The sequence below is a fragment of the Prunus persica genome, chromosome G6, assembly GCF_000346465.2.
Source record: "Prunus persica cultivar Lovell chromosome G6, Prunus_persica_NCBIv2, whole genome shotgun sequence".
Classification (NCBI taxonomy): domain Eukaryota; kingdom Viridiplantae; phylum Streptophyta; class Magnoliopsida; order Rosales; family Rosaceae; genus Prunus; species Prunus persica.
Window position 1 is genome coordinate 1,072,286 of NC_034014.1, and position 15,806 is coordinate 1,088,091.

Consider the following 15,806-nt stretch of genomic DNA (forward strand, 5'->3'; position numbering starts at 1 on the left):
TCATCGTTTCTAATTTTGAACCCAAAAAAAAAAAAAACGTTTCTGATCTTTCCTTATTTTACAACGGAGTTCAAAGAGTGAATAAGCTCGTTGAAGTCAATTTCCTTTTCTTTTTTTTTGCATCAATTTATCATACTATTGTAGCACCTTCAACAAATTTGCCTTTCTGTGGCTTGAACTTCATTAATTTACTTCTTTTTTTTTTTTAAGTGAACGTTAAGGAAAATTGGGGTGATTCCAGAAGTTTATATACGAGACTGTTTGATAAATAATATATATATATTCTGTGTGTGTGTATATATCTAAATATAAATGAAATTAAGGATTAGTAAAGTATGGGACAGAAAAATATGAATAAAAATTACGTACGTGTACACGAATTATGCTTGGATTATTAAAAAAATATATATGAAACATTAAAAAATGTATGTGGATAATACATATGGTTTTAAAAAAATGTGTGTTTTTTTGTATGATTGAGAAGTGTATGAGAAACGAATGTTTTTTCGTTGTTGAAAATACGCACGCCAAATGTTTTTTCGTTGTTGAAAATACGCACGCCAAATGTTTTTTCGTCATCGGTTACTAACTAGGCGATGAGGTGACGGGTGACATGAAGCTTAAGTGTATGTGAACCTGCAGTAAGTTCATCATATGATGAAGATACAGAGTATGGTCCAGCTCTTTTACCATATATAAATTTTCAAACAAGGTAGGACATTATATCTTGTCAGGACACCAACCCTCAGATATAAATACGAGACAAAAATACAAATAAAAATATAAAAGTCCAAATAATACAGAAATTATCTTTTAATAGCATACCAACCCATGTATGTATATATATATATATATATATATATATATATACAGTCCCCTTCTATTGAGGGATCCCTCAAATAATTTTATTTGAGGGACGCCCTTTAGGGTACCCTACAATTCTTTTCCCAATAATCCAAACCATCTATTTTTTAGGTATTCATTCATAGATCATCCTTACAAAAAATTAGACAAATCGGAAACCGTTTCGACATCCAATTGTGTCTTACAAAATCAATGAACACGGTGCTTTAAGAAAAGTACTAAAATTTCAATAACTCAATTGAGTGGTCACATGATATCGGATTCAAGTGATTTTTTGTAGAGATGATCTTTGAATGAGTATCTACAAAATAGACGGTTTGGATTAGTGAAATACAATCCGGAGTGGGGCCTACAAGGGGTGTCCCTCAAATAAGCTTATTTGAGGGATCCCTCAATGGAAGCTCTCTGTATATATATATATATATATATATAAATGGGTTGAGGCATGCCAGCCCAAAAGTTATGAGGCATAGTAGTACGGACAAACCACCATTACATGGTTACCAAAACAAAAGAAAATTGCTGGATATGTTGTGTTGTAAAGCCTTAAATATACCCTAATCCTGGTCCTGGAGCGTTACTCATTCTGGAAGTGACCAATCCATTTGATTGGATTTTATTCAAATTTCCAGGTCCATTTTATCCTGCAACTCCATATATAAAAAATCTAAATTCTAGTCATATATGCAAAGTATTGAGCTTGATATATGTTTACACTTCTGTGTGTGAAGCTTACTGCTGTTCACAGATCAAAAAGAAAAAAAGAAAAGAAAAAAAGAAGCATATAAATATTTTTGTTGGCATTGAATTCATGTATAAACAATTTTCCGTAAGATTTTTTATTGGACATTCCATAAAAGACCATCCCTTTTCCTTCTGGGACGACTTCTATAAATTTGGCATTTTCATTCCCATTCCAAGCACATTCATAGCCTCCAACTCTTATACCAAACACCATTTTGCATCACTAGATTTCTACTCTCCTGCCCTGTAAGTCTCTCCTTTCTTCCATTTTTTTTCTCTCTCTCATCACCCTTTTGGTGTGCAAATGTGTGTCTGTTTGTGTATACAGTAGCTATGTGACTGATCGATGTTGAGAGTCGAAAAGGGGGAGATCAATATTTGCTCATGATCAACCCTCTCTCTCTCTCTCTCTCTCTCTCTATTTTGCATGAAAGATCTATATATCTATAGCTGTGGAGTTTAAAGGGAAGGGTTGTAGATCTTTCATACATCAAAACAGATCAAAAAGGGAAAAAATGGGAGATCCATTTATTTTTTATCTTGATCATGATATTTTTTTGTTGTCAAAATTATAGATTTTTAATTATCTATATAAATATTAAGTTAAATATATATGGATCGGATATTTTGGTTCGTTTGTATAATATATATATATATAAAAGATATATGTGTATATATGTTAGGGATTCATGATCTATTATGTATATATGCAACAGGGACACACGTTTGGTGCCTTTCAACACTTTTGATATTGATCGCTTTTATCCGATCTTGTCCCAAATTAAAAAATCATATATATATATATATAAATGATTCTCTCATCCGAATGTCATCACGTAATTATTGTGCGAATGCCATAGTAAACATGGAGGAAAGCAATGAGGGGTAGTGAAAAAATACATGATGTCCGCACAATAATAACATCCGGAGGTCTGCATAAGAGAATTTCTGTATATATATATTTTTGATACATTTGTGCATAACATGTACATGTACCTCTATGTTTTTCTCCCTGTTTTTAGGAATTTTTACATATATATATGCATATAGACCATTAGTTATTGATTATTCAAAATCATAAGAGGCATTTAGATTTTCATCTTTAGATAAGATGGTTTTAAGATGGTTTTTTTTCAGTAAACTCATAAGTTATATATATTAATGTACTTATGAATATGAATGTATATACAGCTTTGTACTGACGTGTATATTCAAAACAACATACCTAATAAAAGGACTAAAGTTCAAATATATGCACGTTTATATCTAGGTTTAGAATCAAAGGTAACACTACTAGTGATGTTCTTGTCTAGTCTGATTCTGATCTCACACATTCTCACACCCTAGATAGATCTGCAGTCTTAATGATGTTCTTTTGGTATCTACTCATGGAAAATGTTGTCCCTTTCTAGTCTGTGTGTGTGTATGTGTGTGTGTGTGTCAGCCTTCCAGATCATTCTCTGTTTTTGCGCCATCATGTCTTTCAGTTTCAACTTTCATGCATGACTGGATAGAGCTCTCTCTCTCTCTCTCTCTCTCTCTCTCTCTCTCTCTCTCTCTCTCCATGGGCTTACTTATCTTGAAAGATCTAACTTTGATATGATACGATCGATTTCCAGAGAAAACATATGGATCCCAAAGGTGTTCAAAATGGTTTCGAAATGACCAACTTTGATCAACATGAAGCCAATCTAGGAGGTACGGATTGTTTGGTGGACCTCACCCTGAGGCTAGGAATACCATCTTCCGACAAAAACAATGATCAACAATCCCATACTGCAAATGGTTCTTCTACCTCTCAGGTATTTTCATAACCTTTTTCCCTATATATATGTGTGCTAGTTTTTGGGTTTATTTTACTATCCATCATGGATCAGGTTTTTTATACAGTTCGAGGAGTGCTATTTGCATTTTCATTTACCACCCGTACAAGAGAGTGACAATAACTACCGCTACCCGGTTTTAATTATTACTAAATATATTGGTCAAATAGTGTATAATAAATATAATGACAATACCTTTTGTGCTAAATTTGTCATTGTCACTTAAAATGTTTTGTAAAGAGATTGTAAACGTTAGTATTATTTTTTAGTGCAATAATTAGTAGAGTGATACACTATTATTTATCCGGATCACAAAATATAAGTTTCCTAAACTACCTCTTAAACCCTAATGTTAATCTTTTTAGTTTTGATAGCCGCCGCTAATTAAAAGGTCCAATATTCCTAAAGTACCCCTAAAACCCTAAATGTTCGTCTTTTTTATTTGGAAAGCCGCCGCGGGGTGGGTGCAACACCTCACTGGCTGTCGCTTAAGGAAATGAAACCACCAAATTTAGTCTTATACCTGGAGATCTAATTCATGTAAAAATACTAGGATCAAATATCACCAAGTTCGAACATTCTTCGCTCTCTTGTTGTTTGTGTATTCCGAGTGCTCATCTCTCTAGCAAAAACAAGTCGTCGAGACTCGAGTCTATGGCAGATGCCATAAATCTTTGTGATGTTACTGGTTAATTTTTTTCTTCATTTTCTATTATTCCATCTAAGTTGCATATAATTATCTCATACAAATTTGATAAATTTTGTTTTTGTTTTAGCTAGTCAATTATTTCAGCTGTAAAATGAAATGTACGTATATATATGTTACCTACGTACCCATTAATAAATGTTCATTATAGAGAAGCCATGCAACTATGATTGCTAATGATGGTGATGATGATTACTTTTATTTTTATTTTTTTATATTATTATCTTCTGAATTAATGTACAATGGTCATGTGTAATTTTTGGTCTGTGATATTTCAAAGTGATGATTAATTTGTTTTACACATACAAATTGTTTGGCAGGCCGTCGATAGGTCTAGCCTCAAGAATCTCAACGTTAATGGATATAAGCAATATGAATTTCCAGCTCCACCGGAGTTGAAGAATTACTGCATAATAAACATATCCAACAGAAGAGGAAAAACTGGTGGCTCGAGAAAGAGGAAGACTACTGGACGCCGTCCTGCTAAAGTTTGTGATATCGATAAAACCTGCACCAACTATAACTGTCGTGTTACTGAATCTCCCATGTGGCGTACTGGTCCCCTTGGCCCCAAGGTAAGCTTTACACAAAATCAAACAATCAAGTTCATTTTTTTTGTTATTAGACTATGAATCCGAATCATTGATGAAAAAGGTGTACGTAAAGTAATTGAATAGATATACATATCCCACCTGTATTAGAGAGATGGTATACAAGTTAGTCTCTAACGATGGTCTTTCTAGCATTTTTCATAGATATCAACACTTGTTGTTGTGGAACTTAATGGCTATAATCATAGTCTTTATAATTTGATGTTTTTATTTTTGCAGAGTCTTTGCAATCGATGTGGGATCAGGTTCCGAAAGATCAAGCAAAAAGAAGAAACAGAGCAGCAGGCTGCGGAAGCAGCTTTCAAACAGCTTCATGCGGTCTCCAAGCTTTAGTAATTTGGATTTAGGTTCAGAGTGGATGCTTATTCCCAAGCCCTAAACTGTTTAAGCTTTAATAAGTTGGGTTTGTGATTCTTATAAGTTTGCGATGACTTAATTAAGTTTCTACTATCTTCTATTTTGGGAGGACAATATATTAGCCATGGAAAATATTGGCTTTTTAAAGTATGGTTATTTATTTGGATTTATGTTTTCTCTGTCTTCTATTTGCTCATATTATTTATCTTTATATATATGCTAAAAGAAACTAGGTTTCCTAATAAATTGATAGGAACCCTATATCATAGATCTTAAAATCTTAACAAGTTGACTTGCGTGAAATTAACCTCAACAAAAGCCTAGAAGGATTTGGATTCATTTAGTGTATGAGTTCTTTTCGTTGAATGAAAACCTAGTTACTAATAAGTTTAAATTTCTCAAAAATATATAAGGAAATAATTGCCATAGGGTTTGAATTTTCGACCCACAAAATGAAAACTCATAATTAAATAGAATTGGATTGTGCTGAGTCATCTATCTGCTTCATTTTAGTTTTATTTAAGAATTAAGACTTAATGTGAAGAACCCACTAGTTTAATGGTTTGGAGTAATTGCTCCTCAGATAAGAAAATGAGTTTGGTATATTATCTCGCCCATCTCAATAAGAAAGGTTCTCAAAAAAATAAAAAATTAAGACTTAACTTTATTTTGCTTATATTTCTACTTTAGAGTTGTGATTAAGATTAGGGCCAATTAACCACAAAATAATGAGATCTGTACCAATCCACCACAATACTGCGCTTTCATACCGTTGGATCAGATGGCCTTGTGACCTAGGGGCTCACTATCAATTTGAGTTCAATTTTGTTTAATCCATTTCCCCAATTGCATTTCATTACACGGGTCTCTTATTCTTAGTAAGCTAGTTGACCAGAACAGTGTCGATTGGCCCAATCTCATTATTGTACGGCAATGGCTCACTTGACTGCAAGTTATAAAGCAAAGAACGATAAAATGAAAAACTTGAATAACAACTCTCTAACATCTCTTTTTACTTTTTCTTTTTAATCTGATGAAAACAAAATTAACACAACAAAGCAACCAAGAATAGCATTTGCCACTTCACATGCTACTGGCAACTGGCAACTGGCAACTTATGCTTAATCGCTACATTAGTTCAACCAAGAAACCTCAGAGTGATCCCACAAGACAAAAGTGGCTAGGTAGAGATCAAATATGGCAAGCTACTATAAAAATTTCCAAAATTAACACCCTAGAAAACTAAGGAAACTGCACTCTTGGAAAATTCAACGAACACAAAAATTAATGCTGTAATAAGCGTATCCTACGAGAGAATGGTAAGAGGACATGAGAGAGAGAGAGAGAGAGAGAGAGAGAGAGAGAGAGAGAGAGAGAGAGAGAGAGAGGTATTGAAAGAAATCACATCCCCTGCCTGCGCAATTCTTCAGGTCCATGTGCAAAGTGGCACCTGTCCCCAAACGTGCATGTGCCTTTAGTAAAGTTCTCACAAAGCTTAGTCTTGAAGTTGCTTGCTGGCGCTGAGGCTGCCATACCAGGGTTGTTCCTCATGTGAGGTCCAGCAGCTGAGCTCACGTTCACAATAAGCTCACGAACCATAGCACTGGCATCTTTAATTTGATCGAAGGTACCCTCAAGCTCAATGTTTCTCAGCTTGGGATCTGACTCATGCTCCCTTATAGAAAGTTTTGCCCCAGTCACACGACATATTTGCTTTGAGTTCACACCATTTTTCCCAATTATGGCTCCAGCAAGTGAAGCATCAACGCTGATCTTAGCTGTGGCAGTGGCTCCAAATCTCGCTGCAGCTCCATGAGTTTGCTGGGGAGGCTCCATCCGACCTCCTCCCATCCTGCCTGGATATCCTCCCCCACCACGAGGATCTTCATAGGATTGAGCAGTGGGCCTCCCAAGCTCCCACTCACCATGCGCAAAATGGCATTTATCCCCAAACTTGCAACCTTCAACTGTGTTGTACTTATTACACAACCGGGTCTTGACAGATGGAGGAGAAGAACCATCTGGAAATGATGGAGGGGCTGCTGAGTTTCTAGGAGGAGGAGGAAGAGTTGGGTTGCTACCAGTCATCTGAGACACCGCTTTGATGCCACCAGGAACATAATGCAAGAAGTGACATCCCTCACCAAAAGGGCACCCAGATGTGCTGTATAAAAACAAAACAAAAACTTCTGAGCACAAATATGACAGAAAATTACAGGGAATCTGACAAACAAGCATACAGATCAGAAATGGGGTAAAGAGCACATATTATATATAAACTCAGCTGAGACAAGGCTGTGTAGCACATATAGGAAAAAGGAAACCGAAACTTAGGATAAATTCTTCACCAGAATCACTGCCCCAAAACAAAACACCAATTGGTTTCTCTTATGAAATGTATGAAAAATCCTAAAAAGTCTGGAACTATGTATATTTTTTAACTTTAGCCAACTCAGGCAAGAAATGCTTCATTAGCAATGGAAAAGCTGTTCTTTTAGAAGGTGAATACAAGGCCAAACTTCTATTAGCCAACTACTTCACCACCACTCTTACCTCATACTGAAATGAAAAAGAAATAAAGCATCAAAAGACAAGCTTCTACGAGTGAAGTCTGAGATTGGAAAGGTAGCATAATTCACAACAAGATCTCTCTCTTACAATATAAAGATACCAACATGACTTAGACCTCATCCTAAACAAACCTTAGGAAAAATTCAGTGAATGAAATACAGACGGAAACAAATTTAAAACTTTTTGAAAGAGATCAAGGAACAGTGACGGTTTAAATAGAAGCTTTACGCCCCACACAGTTTAACAAAATGCAAGTGGAGTCCCCATAGTTTTTGAAAGAGATCATGACTTAGACTTCATAATGAATCAGAATTCTCAATTCAACTTACTTTTTTTTCATAGTCCGAACATAAAATAACCTGTCTTAAAACTTAGCGACCAATTGCTTTGATTTCAGTTGCAAAGAATATAAAAGAAGCTAAATATAAACACCATATAAAGGAAACTTCTGCATCCCATACAACCGCATTAAATTACATAGGATCCAGTACATATTTAATCGAGCTGTTGTCATTCAACCATATCTGTTCAGTCTTTGTTATCATGATTAGAACAGAGAGTTCAACCTGTATCACAGCTTTGACCGCCCATTTCATTAGTCCAAATTGCAAATATTTTATTCACAAAAACTGGATAACAACTCTTTCTTGAATTTATATAAATTATCAATATGCAAAATTACATTTAGAGTATTCATTTTAGATAGGTTAAGATTAGAACCTGAAAAACTTTGTGCATGGCTTCGATTTGCTTCCTATACCAGTTGTAAAGGACTCCATTTCTGTTGCAGAACATTAATTAATTTCCCTCAGTTATGCTTACAGTGGGTTATTAATCCTCAAAACTTTAACAATATTCAACATGACGTTACCATTTTTATCACTAATAAAAGATATATAAAACACCAATTCCATTGAAGAATCCAAATAGTCGAAGAACAACCCTCTTATACTGTTGATTAGAGAAAGACCTCTAAACCCTGTACTATTTAATCCAACAAAGAGGTAAAAACAAAACTTAAATCATATTTTAAAATTATGGTTTTCAGTATATTACTTTCAAGAAAAAATTTGAAGTTTCCATTCTCACAGGAAAGTTGAGAGAACTTAGGATTCTCCATTTCCTTCTCTCCTCGCCAGTCATTAGAAAATATTCATTTAAAGCCGTGGATACTATCTCTCACTTATCTACTTACATAGTTTTTTATTTTTTTTAAGTACTAACAAACTCCAAACGGAATAAACATATCCTGCAAACACTCAATAGCCAACTCTGAATTGCACTCCATCTACCCAGCAAAGACATTATGAAGGCACAAGCCTTTTAAGAAACTTTATAATCACCAGTATGCAAACAGAGATGAACACCTAAATGAGATAGCAGCCAAAAACAAAATTTCCTTTCGTTTTCAAGTTTGGAGTGACGAAAACAAATAGAACATCATGTTAAATCTCGCTCCACTACAAAGAACGCTAATGCCTTTAATGTGCATTTCACGCAGAAAAAACTAGCAATAAACTTAGCTTCCCAAGTGCCCAATTGATTAATTAAAAAAAATAAAAATAAAAATCACTGATTAAACTTCGTTTTCTTAAACTTTCCGTACCAAACTAAACTGAGCTACAAATTCAATACTTTTTAAACTTGAGCTAAAAATTCAATGTTTTTAAAATACTTTTCTTCATTCTATTCATCCAGGAAGCTTAACACTTGAGATTCAAACTGTCTTAAACTTTTTCCACACTTAATTTAAGATTTTCATCAAATTAATTTCTTCTTCCACTTCCTAAAGTACTCCAACCAAGTAAAAAGCAAAGCTAAATGCACAAAAGCAGAACAAGCACCAACCCTAGCTTCAATGCATAAAACTTACACATACATATGTCATACATGTCTGCGCGTGGTACAATAATATAAAAAAACAAAACAAAACATGTGAGCCTGGTTGAAAGTAATGCGAAGACGAACCTGGCTTGGATTTCTTGAAGCCGCCATTGCCATTAAAGGAGGCAGCTTCGAGCCTGCCTCTCTTGCGCCCGCCTCCAAAGTCCATTACAGCACAAGGAGAGAGAAGCGTGCGAGGCAGAAACCGCGAAAAAGTAGAAGAACAAAAATAAATAAAAACCCTAGGAGGTAGAAGGAGAGGGAGAAAGAGGAGAGATTGAACTGTCTAGGGTTCACGAAAGAGGGGAAAGGGAAGGGCGGACTTGAAATTGCAATTTAAATGGGGTTGATAAATATATATTTTTTTAAAATAGAGATTTTTTTTTGGCAATTATCTTACTACGACGACTGTGGTCTGTCATCTGTGAGACGGTGATAGAGGGGTGGGGGTCACGTGCGCCCCGTGTGACGTTATCGTTTAATCATCTTTTGTTGGGAATCCGAATCCGAATCTCGGATGATGAGATGGGATGCGTGTACGGCTTCCAAGTATTGGATCGGGCTACCAATTTCATTTAATGGGCTCATTATAAAATTCATGGGCTTTTTTTACAAACAAAAACTTAATGGGCTTCTAAATTAATGAGACTGGAAATTCCTTGATATGGGGTTCTTTGGAATTTCCTCAAGGCCTTTTGAAAAAAATTAAAAATTAAAAAATCGTATAGACCTCCATAAATTTGGGATAGTTGATTTGAAAGAAGTCTACGATCTAAAACAGGGAAGTAATTATAGTGTAGTATAGGAGTATGATGAGGTGGTATAACTAATTCACTTATATTATAATACGTGTATAAATTATACCACGTGACTGTATTCCAGTACCATACAATAATTTCTCACAATATGGGCCAATGATTACAATTGCTTATATTATTTTGTTATTCTCTTTTATTATAGTTGTCATGGGGGTTATATGTTCCATAAAATGTCTCAAAGAGCCGGAGGGTGGGCATGGAGACAAGGACAAGTAGGCAAAATGACGTGAGGACTTCTATTTTCCTCATGAACGAAAAATTCTTGAATCCGTCATCGTGTGGTGGCAAAGATATGTAAAAATAACATATCGACAAAGTAATTCTTAAAGTGTAATAATAGATGGTGAACTTTCACTAGTTTTTTCATTTCATTCCGATATGGCAACTTAAGGCAAGCTTTGCTAATTAATGTGACATTCCAGAAGCTTTCTCATACTCTCTGCTTTTTCAGGCATTAGCTTGAGAGTCACGTCTAGGTAGCTAGCACCATATTCATATCCTATGGCTAGGGTGATAGTAGAAAGTAGGAGATGGACAGTTAAAATTGGAGCAACGACTGGAGTCCTAGCCTAAGCTAAGCTTATAGTGTTGGCAATGGTGTCACTGCGTCCAAATTCACAGTAGTATCTATCTATCAACTTCATATATATATATAATTCTCTAGCGGACTGTTGATATGCATAGATAGCGTGTCGATATTATTATCGCCAACAAAATATACCGACATATTATCATTCCCTGACACCCAATGCGAGTTTTTTTTTGTGGGTGTAGGTTTTTCAGGTTCCACGTGTGGTTGACTCTAACTATGAAACCTCAAATTTGGTAAGACAGGCTGTGTGGTGAGGTCTTAGTGTTCCAAAAGGATAATTTGTCCTATTGCTTCACTTCACATACAAAATATGATTCTACAACGTTTTTAATAAATGCGTACATGTTTTGGTCCATCTTCGTAGTGCCCACTTAGCAGTATCACTGCAGAGCAGACGTATATGAATCATGCATCCTGAGAATTACCATTTTCATGATGACCAATCTGTAAGTTCTATCACTTTCCTCCCTAGAAGGAATCCAAAGCTGCATTCACTTTCCAAGAATTCAAAAGCAGTACATGACAATTTACCAAAATATCCACTGATTCCATTAGCTCTACCAAAATGTTTGAAACTTACAATGCAAGCCAAAGCTGCCAGCCTAAACAAACTTATTTATTACTTAACTTTCTTAACTTGGCAAAAGCATGTTACACTATTTAGGAAAGCAATCATTTCTCTTCTGCAATATATAAGAGGTCATGCTCTCTCCTCTTCTGCAGCACACAAAGATTATTTCTTAAACTCATGCCAAGTACTAATCAAGATGCCTAAACTCTTCTGAGCACCACATCTTGTTGAATTTCAATGATCTGAATTTCCTTCTCAGAGCCCTCAAGGTTAATGGACTTGTACCACTTAGCACAAAACACGTAAATCACAAAGTCGAAAGCTGTTAATGCTGCAATTAGGAAGTAGAATCTGTCCAAGTGACCTGTGTTCAGATCATCTGGGATCCAACCAGGGTCTTTACCTCTAGCTGTAATCCCCATTACCATGTTAACCAGAAAGCTGCTCGCGTAATTCCCAAGCGACATTGAAGCCATGCAGAGTGAACTTCCGAAGCTTTTTATCCCATCGGGGGCTTGTCCATTGAAGAATTCAAGTTGACCAACGTACATAAAAACCTCAGAAGCACCAACAAGAACATACTGTGGAATTTGCCAAAATATGTTCAGAGAGCTTATTTTCTCACCAGGCAGCACATGCTTGAGCCTTGCAATCTCTGTGGCACCAGCTGCGACCATTGCCAGCATGCCAATAACGAGCCCTATCCCCATGCGCTTAAGCTCCGATATCCCTTTGGTGTTCCCACTCAGCTTTCCAGCTAAAGGCACAAGCACTTGGCGATAAATTCCAGTGCAGATGAGGACACTGCATATATCAAAAGCAGACATGCTAGCAGCTGGGAGGTGAAAATTTCCAAAGTTGGATTTCATCACATCCCCTTGCTCTACAAAAAGGGAAGCCATTTGTGTGAAGACCACAGAGTAAATTATAGTACAAAGCCAAATGGGTAGCATTTTCAGGACGCATTTGGCTTCCTCGACTTGAGTTACGGTGCAGAGCCTCCATGGATTCTTAGGGCCACACAGATCATCCTCAGTGATTGTTGCTGCCTTGTCCAAAAACCTGATCAAATTAAGAACCAATTTAGTTTAAGTACTTTAGACAAGTGCTATGTGGATCTCGAAAATTTCTATATGTTGTCTTATTTATTTACTATGTATTGAGTAATTTGTAGTACATGGTATGATTTGAAAGACTTTTCACTGTAAAGTTTGTACAGATGAAAAGTCTGATACTTACTCAATCTCATTGCTGTGGTAAATCTTTCTACTCCCTTTGATTGCAGAGTCTGGTCCTTCCACCTCATACAGGTCATCCGAGTTTACTGGAACAATATCCCATTTCCTAGCTGCAGCGACGAATACCTGAGCGACACGTGGTAAAGGGTTGCCACATGGTTTTAGGTACCTATACCCTGGTGTCCCTAACAAAAAGGACAAAAGGGCTATGATAGCAGACCCCAATGACACCACAAACCCCAGAGTCCATTTGCCAGTATCCTCATAATAGACCAATATGGTGTTTGAGAAAAGAGACCCAACATTGAGTGCAAAGTAGAAATAGCAAAAGAAAACTGCTTTTGAAGCTCCCTCTTTAGGATTTGCCTCATCAAATTGGTCAGCTCCAAAGGTTGCTATAGTTGGCTGGTACCCGCCATATCCAAATGCAACCAAATATATGGACAAATAGAAGATAGCAACACCTACTGGGGATGCAGGCATGCACACTATTTCTCCATCACCACAACCAGAAGGGTGGAACAAGAAGAGCCAAGATGAAAGAGATAACAGCACCAAGCCCTGATATTTAATTTAAGGCAACATCAATTTTCATTCACTTCAAAGAATATATGTACTTTACAATAAAACATAATAAAAAAATTAATTACCACTACGAAGATGAGCTGAAAGATAGCGCAGGTTAAGTAACGACCCCAGTACGAATCACTGAGAAATGCACCAATTAAGGAACACAAATAAACAGTTCCAGTCCACTTGCTGACACTGTTGGCGGCAACGGCATTCTCTTGATCAAGAACTCTGGTTAAAAACAAAACCAAGTTCACACCAACACCAAAGAAAGCTAGAGTTGCTAGCCCTTGATTCACTGAACAAGACAAGACCAACAAGAACATCATAAATATATTAAAAGAATGAAATTAAGAAAGTGATTATCATTCATTATTGGTACCTAGTAAGAGGCTTGCAAATTTCCACCCTCCTGTGCTCTTTCTAATAAGGGATGTCTTACTTTTACCAGCTATCACCTTCTGTTCGACTTCATATAAGTTTCGGTTCACAGTTTCTGATTCTCCGGTGCATCTGTTGTCTTCTCTCACCTGCTGCTAGTTTTTTTTTTTTTTTTTTTTTGTTGGTGGATCAAAATGAAAATAATAAGTAACTATTTCTGATTCATGGATGCTATATATAACAGTTTGCAGATCAATCAAACGCCATATAACGACTTTACAGAATCATCATCATCTGAAACAATATATTTTACTTGATTCCAGTACTTCACTGACCTTTCGCGCAGCCTCGTTAGTAAAGTTGAGTAAATCCACAGAACTGGCCATTGAAGGTTCCTTCTGCAAAATATATATCAATGGAAATGAGAGACAGTTGAATCAGAATAAACAAATTTGCTAGCATGGTGGAACTGTTGAAACCATATATATATATATATATATATATATATTATGTATCAATCTAAGCCATAGATAACTGATAAAGAAAGCAACAAGAACTTACTTCAAAGGTAATGAGGTTGAAGAAGTATTAAGATGGAGTAGTTATAGAAATGGAACCAATTGAAGAAAATATGATAAGAGTTGGTTGTCAGAGTTCAATATAAATACAGCTAGGGGAGAGTAATGGGGGGGAAATTAATAGTCATTTTCAAACTTACTTTATACTTGTTATCAAACAAATTTACAAGATAAAAACTGAAAAGAAAAAGAGTGGTGGAATAGGGAGAAGGAGAGGTCAGCTTAGAAGAGTCTCTGCCACAAACTAGGTCGTTTCTTCCATGAATGGCATTTGATTGCCCCTGTGAAAATGACCTATTGATATATAATATTATATATATGATGATGATGATAGTCTCTCCTCAATTTCAGTAGTTTTTATTCAGGTTAAATGTCTGTAAATTCATCACTGAGCATAATGAGCAGTTGTCAAACAGTATTACCAAAAGAAAAGAAAAAAAGGCAACAGTCGTTATTTTAATACTATTTGACATGCAAGAAAATTAATAGTTTTTCCATGATGTAATGAATCATGAGCTCAAAAATATATAATATACTTTTTGAAAAGTTATGTCCAAGATATATGAATCATGTCAAGGAAAATAAAGTACACATTAAAATATTCCTGTTTTGCAGTATATTATGTGTGTATATATATGCATTGTATATTTCATCAATTAAAGTTCAAAATACAGGTTTTAATTAGTGCTACTTATTTATATAAATTTTTTAATAAAAACGATAGTCTAAACTACAGGTTTCTTATATATGAATTTTTATCCGGATAAAGCTCCAACGCTTTTTCGACCTGTACAACTGTACTTACTGGCTGCTAGTATAGTAATACGTACGGATATAGGTTCCTAATTATATATATTTTTTAAAGTTTGATTAGATTTGTTAATTAAGAGTGAAGTGGCATTGGGAAGGTTAGGTCCTAGGTTTGACTATGGATGTACCTTACTCTTTCCATTCTCTTAAACCATATAGTCCTGACAGAATTAGAACCTAACCAATGGTTCTATCTCTTATTTTGTAGTTACAATCGTTAGGATATTTCAGTTCATGTCAGCTTAATTATTGTCGTTTATTTGTAAATTAATGTCTTGGAATAAATCTTGTCTATGTATCCTCATAAAGGTAAAAGTTAGTTATAGTGACCTAAGAAATGGTTTCTTTATTTTGCACGAGGCTTACTTAGACCAGGTTATAGCTCAATGCTCCCTAATTTTAAGTTGTTTATCTTTATTTTACGGAACGAAAATTATATGTGTCACGTGTCATATTCCTATTAGCGAAAATGGAGAAATTTTCAATGTGACAGTTATACCCTTACTCGGAGTTACTAATATTATGTGATAACATACTTATTTTTCGGCAGCATGGTTTTACTAACAAAGTCCAAGAAATATCAACTTTGTTGTCCACTGGTACTTTAACATGTGGATTAATAATACCACGTAACACCCAAAAAAGTTCCGCTAAATACAAGCAGTGTTGTTAACGTAAAGCCCTCTAA

At 35.5% G+C, this 15,806-nt stretch overlaps 3 protein-coding genes across 4 annotated transcripts; 1 reads left to right on the top strand and 2 right to left on the bottom strand.

The window, feature by feature from the left end:
- Nucleotides 1,457-5,081, top strand: LOC109950004 (GATA transcription factor 18). Its single transcript, XM_020567385.1, has 4 exons — nucleotides 1,457-1,854; nucleotides 3,228-3,410; nucleotides 4,458-4,712; nucleotides 4,968-5,081. The coding sequence occupies exons 2-4, from the start codon at nucleotides 3,237-3,239 to the stop codon at nucleotides 5,079-5,081; spliced, it is 543 nt and encodes a 180-aa protein (XP_020422974.1). The 5' UTR covers nucleotides 1,457-1,854; nucleotides 3,228-3,236.
- On the bottom strand, nucleotides 6,090-9,938 carry LOC18774568 (zinc finger CCCH domain-containing protein 14). Its single transcript, XM_007205569.2, has 3 exons — nucleotides 9,645-9,938; nucleotides 8,397-8,457; nucleotides 6,090-7,269 (listed from the first exon to the last, which is right to left on the bottom strand). Exons 1-3 carry the CDS (start codon nucleotides 9,727-9,729, stop codon nucleotides 6,507-6,509), a joined length of 909 nt encoding a protein of 302 aa, XP_007205631.1. The 5' UTR covers nucleotides 9,730-9,938; the 3' UTR covers nucleotides 6,090-6,506.
- LOC18773703 (protein NRT1/ PTR FAMILY 7.1) lies at nucleotides 11,275-14,575 on the bottom strand. Of its 2 annotated transcripts, none has more exons than XM_020565290.1 (6): nucleotides 14,292-14,575; nucleotides 14,066-14,128; nucleotides 13,732-13,885; nucleotides 13,430-13,647; nucleotides 12,781-13,340; nucleotides 11,275-12,603 (listed from the first exon to the last, which is right to left on the bottom strand). In XM_020565290.1, the coding sequence occupies exons 2-6, from the start codon at nucleotides 14,114-14,116 to the stop codon at nucleotides 11,742-11,744; spliced, it is 1,845 nt and encodes a 614-aa protein (XP_020420879.1). In that variant the 5' UTR covers nucleotides 14,117-14,128; nucleotides 14,292-14,575; the 3' UTR covers nucleotides 11,275-11,741. The 2 variants fall into 2 exon arrangements, with proteins under 2 accessions (XP_020420879.1, XP_020420880.1); XM_020565291.1 differs by having other exon boundaries at nucleotides 11,276-12,603; nucleotides 13,732-13,882; nucleotides 14,292-14,574.

What these genes read in the sequence shown, in the direction of transcription:
- LOC109950004 (XM_020567385.1), top strand. Translation starts at nt 3,237, where the DNA reads ATGGATCCCAAAGGTGTTCAAAATGGTTTCGAAATGACCAACTTTGAT. An exon ending in ATGGTTCTTCTACCTCTCAG is followed by an intron (nt 3,411 to 4,457) that starts GTATTTTCATAA and finishes ATTGTTTGGCAG; the next exon opens with GCCGTCGATAGGTCTAGCCT. An exon ending in CTGGTCCCCTTGGCCCCAAG is followed by an intron (nt 4,713 to 4,967) that starts GTAAGCTTTACA and finishes TTATTTTTGCAG; the next exon opens with AGTCTTTGCAATCGATGTGG.
- LOC18774568 (XM_007205569.2), bottom strand. Translation starts at nt 9,729, where the DNA reads ATGGACTTTGGAGGCGGGCGCAAGAGAGGCAGGCTCGAAGCTGCCTCC. An exon ending in CTTCAAGAAATCCAAGCCAG is followed by an intron (nt 8,458 to 9,644) that starts GTTCGTCTTCGC and finishes GTTCTGCAACAG; the next exon opens with AAATGGAGTCCTTTACAACT. An exon ending in CCATGCACAAAGTTTTTCAG is followed by an intron (nt 7,270 to 8,396) that starts GTTCTAATCTTA and finishes GTTTTTATACAG; the next exon opens with CACATCTGGGTGCCCTTTTG.
- LOC18773703 (XM_020565290.1), bottom strand. Translation starts at nt 14,116, where the DNA reads ATGGCCAGTTCTGTGGATTTACTCAACTTTACTAACGAGGCTGCGCGA. An exon ending in CTAACGAGGCTGCGCGAAAG is followed by an intron (nt 13,886 to 14,065) that starts GTCAGTGAAGTA and finishes AAAAAAAACTAG; the next exon opens with CAGCAGGTGAGAGAAGACAA. An exon ending in TACCACAGCAATGAGATTGA is followed by an intron (nt 12,604 to 12,780) that starts GTAAGTATCAGA and finishes TAATTTGATCAG; the next exon opens with GTTTTTGGACAAGGCAGCAA.